At 54.1% G+C, this 9,447-nt stretch overlaps 1 protein-coding gene across 1 annotated transcript; it reads right to left on the reverse strand.

The window, feature by feature from the left end:
• Positions 1-5,624: 5,624 nt before the first annotated feature.
• LOC103760028 (prolactin-releasing peptide receptor-like) lies at positions 5,625-6,736 on the reverse strand. The gene has a single exon (XM_018083390.3). The coding sequence runs from the start codon at positions 6,711-6,713 to the stop codon at positions 5,628-5,630; it is 1,086 nt and encodes a 361-aa protein (XP_017938879.2). The 5' UTR covers positions 6,714-6,736; the 3' UTR covers positions 5,625-5,627.
• Positions 6,737-9,447: the final 2,711 nt, after the last annotated feature.

Below are 9,447 nucleotides of genomic sequence, written 5' to 3' on the forward strand. Positions count from 1 at the left end.
CTTGGAGCCCCTTTAGGGACAGGAAAGGGCTCTAAGGTCTGTCTGGAGTTCCAGGCATCCCCACCACTACGTTTCACCCCCTGAGGCTGCCCTGGTTCCATTCCTGCTTCCTGGAGCAGGAGAGGTGTCACCAGGCAGAGCCCCCCATTGCCACCGCCGAGGGAGCCGACTCGGTCCAGCAATTTGGCTTTTCCCAGGGGTTGATGGGTTCCTATGGCAACCAGGAGCCGCTCGGCAGCGCTTCCCTCCGCGGCAATCACAGCGCTCGCCTCCTTTATGGAATTAGCGCCCGGCACCCGCACGCTGCGCGTGGCCTCGGCCTAATTACCCTAATCAGAGCCAGGAGATGGGCTGGAGTGATCCGGGGGTGCAAACAGCCACCCACCACCCCCTGCCTGGGACCCTGCTGTGGTGGGACCCCGTAGGGGGTTCTGGAGCATCACCCCGGGGTCTTCGCTGCCAGGGGATGTGAGATGACCCCGTCCCTGCTGCAGGAAATGTCTGGATCTCCCTCATTGCTCCCATAACTGGATATTAATACACAGTAAAAGTGGTGCTTTGGGTGTGGGATTTTTGGGGTGTCTCCCAGCCCTGCTCCATCCTTGGCCTGCGGGAGAGCCCCGGGCGGTTGTGCAGAGCTGGGGTGTGGCTGTAGGTTTTTGGGACTGGCACAAAGCACCTCATCACCAGCTCGGGGACAATGTTGAATTAAGTCTGGCAAGTGCCAGATTTTTCCCTGAGCGAGGACACAGTGACCGTGGCGTGTGATTAAGGAGCTTCTTGGCATCGGCTGCGGGAGCGGGATGACGGATAAAACTGATGGATGAGGAGTAACCCAGGGTTTAGGAAATCTTGGTTTGTTTGCTGCAGTGGGAGCCTGCCACGCTTCCAGAAATTAAAATGGGAGTGATCTGGAGTGTCTCACGGCGAGTGGAGGCAGCGGGGGAATACGGGATGAGTCGGAAGCGGGCGCGTCCATAAATCAGCTGCGGCGCTTTCAATAATTCACCACTGCTGAAGGATCCAGCGGTTCACAGAGAGGTGACATCCATGGGGAGGTGTTCAGTCCGTCTGATCCCATGGGATCCAGCCCCAGAGTGTCCAAGGCCGGGTTGGACGGGGCTTGGAGCAACCTGGGCTAGTGGAAGGTGTCCCTGCCCATGGCAGGGGGTGGGACTGGATGAGCATAAAGCCTCTTTCAATTCAAACCATTCAAGGATCATTACTGGGGCCTGAGCTGTAGCAACTGTGGTTTTAGCCAAAATAAGTGAAAATAAGCCTAATTTACTCATGTACATGTTGCAAATCTGCCTCTTTAGCTGGAGCCAAGGCCCAGGAAGAAAGAGTTGGGCACAGCTGGGCACAGCCCATGGAATCTGCTCAGAGAAATGTGAAAGGTATTTTGCAAGACCCATCAAGGAAATCAGAAGCGGTGGCTTGGGTTGGAATATTATTCTTAATAAACCAGGAAATAACAGTAATGGGACAAAATGAACCAACATTTTCTAAGCATTTTCCAGCTCCACAAACAAAATCTGCCCGACAATCCCGGCTCAGCCGAGGAGCTCCTCTGTTCTGGCTGTTTTGTCATCACTGATGACATCCAGACAGAACAAACACAGCGAGTTGGAGGGGGAGGCTAAAACCAGTGGAAAATTACCAGGCTAATTTTGTTTGCTGTGCTTGATTAGGAGACAAAGGAGGAAATTTCCAAGAATACACACGGAAGCAGCGTTGATCCTTGCTCATCACGATTCGTTCTGCAGCGCCAGGACAAAGGGCCTCATCATCTGCAGCCGTGGGAGAAACCTGGATGGGGATCAAGTAATGGGAATAATACCTTGCATGTAGGTAAGCTCTTTCAAATAATAATCTCTCGAGTGCTTTCGAAAGAACAGCGCTGTAATAAATTACATTATCTGCCCCTTAGAGCTGTAGACGTCTAAACAGGCTGAGCCTAAATGGCCCAGGTGCTTCCTGCTGTTAAATCCCACTGTTGGTCTCCAGTATTTTCCCTTTTGGAGGTTTCTGATGAGGAAAACCCCATTGGCAGGGTCATTACACTGAGGGAAGTTTTCCAACTTTCTAAACAGCCCAAGGCAGAGGGAGATTAGAAATGAGATGAGAAATGAGGAGGTTTGGGGAGGAGGTGTGGTTGTTCTTCCATGCCAGGTGCATGGAAGAATCATGGAATCTTGGAAAGGTTTGGGTTGCAAGGGACCTTAAAGCTCATCTCATTCCAGTCCCTTGCCATGGGCAGGGACACCTTCCACTATCCCAGGTTGCTCCAAGCCCGATCCAGCATGGCCTTGAACACTTCCAGGGATGGGGCAGCCACAGCTTCTCTGGGCAAACCTGTGCCAGGGCCTCAGCACCCTCACAGGGAAGGATTTCTTCCCAATAACCCATCTAACCCTGTCCTCATTCAGTTTAAAAATCCCTGCCCAAAGCTGATGCTGGGGGTTGTCATTCAGGAAGGTGGTCCTTGGAGGTGCCCTCACACAGCTCAGGGAAGTGTCAGCATCCTGGGTTCCTGAGTGTGAGGGAGAAACCACCGAGTCACCAGAGGTAGGAGGGTGGTTGGAGGGTGGGCACGGGGGACAAAAACAAACAGGGAGGCTGAAGTCATATCTGGGCTATTGAAATCACTAATTATAATCAATCTGAGGAGGATTGTGTGAGCAAAAAGCGGATGGAGATCCACCTAAATGCAGCATTCCCAATTTCCAAGTCAATGACAACTCCAAACAGATGATCTTGGATGTTCCTGGGCTGTGTCCTGGCAGGTGGGAGAGCTACAGGCACCAAATGCCAGTAGAAAAGAGGATCATAGAATTATGGAATTGTTTAGTTGGGAAAAGACCTTTAAGATCACAGAGTCCATTCATTATTAACCATTTTTCAACCGACAAGAGAGTTTGTGAGGAGGAAAAGTGCTCAGGCAGAATATTGGGCAAAACTATAAATAACTGAGGATGATTTAACAGAAATATCCCCTTTATACCCACAGGTTCCTGGTAGAAAACCTCCCAGCAAGGAAAGCTCTGCAGAATCAGCCTTCAAGCATGTTTTTCTCCCCAGTTTATCTAATTAATTTACTTCCAATAAGAAAACAAACACTGCTCTCCTTTATGTATCCGGTTTCTGTGAATCGGAGACGGCAGCTCCGGGATTTCTGGGTTTATTCTCAGAAGTCACTCAGCTTTTAATCCACCTCCCCTCCCCAAAATAGTGTTTTCCCTTTTCCTGCAGGGTAATTTGGGGAATGAGAAAAACATCTCAGCAGGGGGACCTGAGGGTGGGGATTTGCTCTCTCGGTGCTCAGTAACTGCAAATTCCAGTCTAGTCTGGAAACACGGAAGAGGAAACCTTGTCTTCTTTGTGGATCAGTTCTCCAGGATGGATATATGGATTTTTAAATGATCCTGCAGATAAATGGTGGCAGTGATGGGGATGAGTATGTGGGGGGGGGCGTGTCTCCTCTTTCCAAGCCACCCACCTTGTCACAATAATGTCTCTGAGCCAGAGCTGGGAGGATAAAAAAGGGCAAGAAGAGCCATTTAGGGCAATTTAGGGGTTTTAATTAAGAGTGAAGTAATAGAGGTTGTGATGGGAGGAAATGAAGAGAGAAGGAATCAAGACTGGTAGTGAGAGGACAAGGGAGAATGGCTTCAAACTGACAGAGGAGAGGGTTAGGTGGGATATTGGGAAGAAATATCAGACAAATATGGGGACAGAGCTAAATACATCCAAGTCAGCATCCTCCTGTGATGTGACTGACCTGCAGTCAAGGATTTCTTGGTTTTGTGGGATTCACACCAACACACACACAGCCTGAACTTTTAAAGCCTTTATTACAGGAGGGACAATCAGGGCTTTGCTTGGCTCCTCTGGGATGAGCAGCCCAGCCCAGCCCCAAGGAAGATGCAGGAAGCCAAGGAGGGAGCTGCTCTGTGGGAATGGGATAGAGGTCACTGGAATCACATTGGATGCATCCCTGTCTCCGCTGGTCACCCCACAGCAAGATCATATGGTCCTTCTAGGATCACCATGGAGGTCTCAGCAGGAAGGTGAGTGAGCAGCAGCTTGTGGATGGGCATAAGGGGAGTGGATTAGGGATCCTGTTGGGATCCAGCTGGCTGTGTCTGCCTGGGAGAGCCTGAGCTGCTCGCTGAAGCAGGAAGGGTGGGCAATGCCAGGGCAGTTTCCATGCAGGGGTGAGGATGTGCTGCCTGGGGGCTTTAAAGTCCTCAGCCCCACAGAGCACAGAAGCTCATGGTAGCCAGCAGCTGCTGGGACCCCGAGACGTGGTGGCTCTGGGGCTGTTGGTGTCTGGGGGCTGTTCCCAAATGCTTCTCCTGGGAAATCAAGAGGTTAAAACTGAGCTGGGCAGTGGGTGCAAGGAGATGCTGCTTTCTGTGTGTGCTGCTTGCATGATGGGCCTCAGAGGCACTTGAGATGCCAAGGAGCATCTGACAGGAGAACTCACCCTTTATCCAGCAGTTTCTGGGATAGAGCAGCCCAGCACTGGGTTCCCACCTCCACCACAGGAGCCTGAACACGGACATACATAACTTAAACTGCCCAGGGAGCAGAGATGGAGGCATCACCCCCAGAAAACTCATCACTTGGGATCTTTCGAGTCCTACTCGGCCGTGCAGAGCAGTGGTGATTTCAGGGATGAGGCTTGTTGCATCTGCACATCTGGCTGGGGAAACTGGGATGCCCGGTCTGGTTACAGGGGCGGCTCCTCCAGCGAACCAGGCAGGTTTTGGAGTCCCCCCCGTTCCAAACCAGCCGCCTGCTGTCGGCGGCCACGTGTCCCCATCTCCACCTGCAGAACGCACGTTTCTGAGCCTCCTTTGTCCTCCCACCAATAAACCACAATTTAAAAGAATAAATGCACAGCAATTTCACGGCTCCCCGTGCGAGCCGACCTCTTCCCACGGCACAAAGTGCTGCCTGTTGCTTAGGAACAATCTTTATCCTGCAGAACGAAGACGTGCGCTCTCCAAAGAGTTTTTCAGATGCGCCCAAGGGGTGTTTGCCTTGCTCAGGCGCTGACCCACCTTCTAAATATGCCACGGGGTGAAGTCTTTGTGCTCCAGGTATGGCGCTGGACACCTACTGCACCCAGCCAAGATTTGGGATAGAGGGATATGCCCCATCCCCAGCCATGATACTCATCCATTGCATTGTTCCAACGAGCCGAGAAACTGCTGCTTCATCAAAACCTTTGCCTGGTTCAGGTGTTTGTTGTTGCACTGGTTTGTTGTCCCCAAAGAACAAAATATCCTTGAGCTGCTCAAGTGATGAGGACACTTTCTCCATCCCTGGAAGTGTCTAAGGCCAGGTTGGACAGGGCTTGGAACAACCTGGGCTAGAGGAAGGTATCCCTGCCCGTGGCAGGAGGGTTGGAATGAGAAGAGCTTTAAGGTCCCTTCTGACCCAAACCATTCCATAATTCTAGGACACAAAGCCTGTCAGTTTTGTTGCCTTTCCAGGCACGAGAGACTTTTCTGGGAGCAGCAACAAACCAGCCCAACCAGCAGCCACCTCCTACACCCAGTGTACAGCCAAGCACCCGCCAGGTCCAAAAGCAAACCCTCTCCCTTGAGGTCCTCCAGCTAAGATAACCTGGTTTGCAAAGCCATCTTATCCGAGGCGCTGGTGGGAGCATCTGCCAGGGTGGAGCAGGTGTTGAACCGGGAGGCCTTGCAGGACACGGTGCCAGAGCTCTTCTTCTTGCGGTGGAAGTAGCTGCTGAGGTGGAACCAGAACTTGTCGTGGAGGGAGGCGTAGATGAAAGGGTTGTAGCAGGCGGAGCTCATGGCAATCAGGTGGCACGAGACCTGGATGACGTTGACATACCTCTTGTCCAGGATGGTGAACTCCTCGTCGATGTCCCGGATGAAGTTGACCACCTGGAGAGGGAGCCAGCAGATGGCAAAACAGACCACGGAGACGGTGAGCACCCGGAAAGTCTTCTGCTTGGTCCTGGTCCACTTGTCCTGGCAGCGATAGGCAGCGCCCGGCACGTTCCTCCTGCGCAGGCGGTAGGTGATGGCACAGAAGGAGACGGACACCGCCAGCAGCGGGAGCAGGTAGGACAGGAGGAGCATCAGGCACGAGTAGAGCAGCCGCTCCCTCTCCTCGTGCCTCCAGAACTCCTCGCAGATGATCATGTCGTGGCCGATGGCGTTGAGGTCCAGGTAGTGGGTGTGCAGCGAGGTGGGGACGGAGGCCACGATGGAGAGCAGCCAAATGCAGGCCACGAGGCACACGCAGGCCCTGCGGCCGATCCGCCTGCGGATCGGATACGCCACCACCACGTAGCGGTCGATGGCGATGGCCGTGAGGGACAGCACGGACACGAACACGGTGGCAGCCTGCAGCAGGGTGACAAAGTGGCACATGAACGCGCCGAAGAGCCACCCCCGCGCCTCGAAGGCGTAGGACACGGTGAGGGGGACGCAGGCCAGGCACATGACGAAGTCGGCCACCGCCAGGTTCCCGATCAGGAAGTTGGTGGTGCAGTGCAGCTTCTTGGTGAGAGCGATGAGCAGGATGAGGAAGAGGTTCCCGGTGCAGGCCACGGCCACCAGCGTGGCGTAGAGCGGGATGAAGAGCGGCTTCAGCTCCAGGAGCAGGTCCAGGCCAGTGAAGAGGGGGACTGTGCTGTTGTGCCAGGAGTCGTTGGGCAGCTGAGCCATGGGAGCCCCTGTGGCCGATGCGGCTTCTCCACACCTCGAAGTCAAGCAGAGCCCTGGAGGGGAGAGAAACGCGTGTGGGTTGAACTTCAGGGCAGAAGGAGCTGTCCCCAGCGTCCAGGTCCTCCTGCACAGCCCCTGGCAGGGAGCAAAGTTGGGAAGCTGGCTGTGAAATGGTTAATCAGCCAGCCCAGATCTGCGGGGAGCTGCCAGTTTGGGGCAGCAGGACCCGGAAAGCAGCTCCGGAAGCCTCATGGAGGCAGAAATAAAAGGCAGTTCTGCATTTCTCGCTTTTCATTTACCCCAGTTAATTCCACCCCGACCCCGTCAGCCTCCGCCCACCCGGCTGGGCAGGAGGGTCCTTTCTATCCCCTGCACTCCCGTGTCTCTCCCTGCCAGCCCCATTCCCCCATCCTGCTGGATTATTTCACCCCCTTAAGTTATTTCTCCACCATCCACGGAACTTCGGCTTCTCCTGTCTTTCCCTGTAGCAGCTGGGCTGGGAGGGACAGAAGGAGGAAGGGAATGCCTGGTTCCCTGGGAACCTCCACAAACCCGCTCACAGAAGCACAGAGGGGATGCGGTCAAATATATGCCAGCAGAAAGTGTATGGAAATGAAGAATTCCCCTCCAGGACCCTTCTCTTGGACCCCACGGTGTCAAAATTAATGTTTCATTCCCCTCACTAGAATCTGAACAGTCTTTTTCCCCCAGTGGAGTGTCAAACCAGCATTAATTAAGTAACCCCTGTAATTAACCGAGGGATACTGTGGTTTTCTGCACCCCGGCTGCACAGGCAGAGCGCACGCTGTGGTATCACAGCTCCGGGTCCCCGTGCCCTGCCCGGGGCGGGAACACAAAAATCATCCGGAAACTTGCAGCCGAGGAGCCAAAATGCTCATTAACTATTAGAGAATGAAAATTCTGAAGCTCGGTTGAACTCTTTAATTCTGCCTCATGCCCCCGCAGGAGTCGAACCAGCCCTTCTGTGCTTCGCCAGGGTCCCGCTCCCACTCCGGTACAAGCTGAACCCCGCGGCTCTGTCTGGTTTTTGGGGTGGTCCCGGTCTTTTCGGACGACCACCTCTTCCGCCCCGGTCCCGGAGCGCTCTTACCTGCCGGGGGTCCGTGGTGCTCCGGGCTGGGAGCCGCCCGCTGCCCGCCGCTGTTCCCGTGAGGACGAGGAGGAGCGTTCCCTTCGCGGGGTGATTTTCACCGGGAGGCTCCGGCACCACCGCTCTCGGCGGGATTTTTGTGTTGTTGGGGGTTTTTTTGTCCTGTTTTGTCTTTTATTTTTTATTTATTTATTTTTTTTCCCTCCCGCTTCCTGAGCCTTTCAGTCCCGGAGGGACAGGAACCTCTCCCACCCGCGGTTTCGCAGTGCTGGGGGGGACGCGCATCATCCCTCCGCCCGCATTCGCGACCTTGGAAGGCGCACCCGCCCTCGGCCCGGCGGGGCCGGATGGCTGCGGGCCTCTCCAGGCATTCCCCACTCGGCACAGACGGGAAGCGCGCAGGGGCGGCAGGCGACAGACCGCGGGTCCGACCTCGCAGCTGGCTCCCCGTCGGGGGATCCCAGGGGCGAGCAAAAAGGGGGAAAAGTGGTTGTGGGGCAAGGGCAGGGTGGGCTGAGGGTGGTCCAGCCGTTGGGAATTGCCCCACATGAGAACGGGAACCAGGGCTGGACACTGTTGGTCATTTTTAGCTCTTCTTCTTTTCTTTTTCCTTTGAAGGAAACCCAAACCTTTGCTTCTCCACAGGCATCTCTTTGAAGCCTGCGGCAATAATTCCGATTTTCCCTGGGATAAGTGTGCAGTCCAGGGCTAATGGATTTTTACCGTGATCCTGATCCAGAGCCAGTCGCTGCCCATCAGCTCCATTTCCTTTAGAAGTCTCTGATTCCACACGCGAGATTTCTTCATCTTTTCCCTCATATCTTACTTAAATAGGGGAACATTAAAAATACTCATCATCCATTGGTATTTTTTGGGGGTAAGAGGGGTGGAAATTGTCAGAGCAGTCACTGAAGTTCTGCAAAATTGAGAGTTTTGGTGCGAGGCAGCATTAATTCATCCCAATCTGACGGAGCTGGGCTGGTTATTAAAGCTGCCCGAGCTGAGCCAGGGGCTCGTCCCTGTCAAATAATCAGCAGGAAAAAAAATCATCTTTGTCTCTGTATCAGCGCCTGGCGAGAGCTGCTGTTAATTTTAAAGAGCAGAACAGTCAGATAAGGAGAGCCAGAGGCTGCTTTGGGAGGAGAGCTGGGCTCTGGAGCTGCCAGCAGGATGAGGAGTCACTGGGTGCCTGGGACAGGGCACGTGCACCCCGAGGCAGCCACAGGCTCCATCCCTGTCTGGCTGTGCCATGGCCAAAGTGACCTGGCTGCAGCACTGGGAGCTCTTCCCTCTGCATGGGCTTAGCCTGGAAAAACCTTCTTTGACCTAATCTTTGCTGCTTCCAGACCCTGCAGGAAAAGTCACTCTTATTCCCAAAGCTCGTAGGCCCTGCACCAGGGTCTTGGCTCAGGGGTACAAGAACGGGTTGGAAAGCTGCAGCCCACCCTGACGGTTCCCAGTTGGAGAGCTGGAGACGCTGGAAGCATCCCAGTGTCCCTCCCACCCTGTACAGATGATTGACAGGAATCAGTTGGCTGTGATTTTATCCTTTCCTTTGTCGCCAGGGTGGTTTTCAGAAAGAACCTCAGGTTTTCCTAATCCAGATCCTTGAGAGCTTGTCAA

The sequence above is a fragment of the Manacus vitellinus genome, unplaced genomic scaffold, assembly GCF_001715985.3.
Source record: "Manacus vitellinus isolate BGI_N305 unplaced genomic scaffold, ASM171598v3 scaffold_63_pilon, whole genome shotgun sequence".
NCBI lineage: Eukaryota > Metazoa > Chordata > Aves > Passeriformes > Pipridae > Manacus > Manacus vitellinus.

Bases quoted from the DNA above. Each gene is read 5' to 3' on its own strand.
- LOC103760028 (XM_018083390.3), bottom strand. From the start codon at position 6,713: ATGGCTCAGCTGCCCAACGACTCCTGGCACAACAGCACAGTCCCCCTC.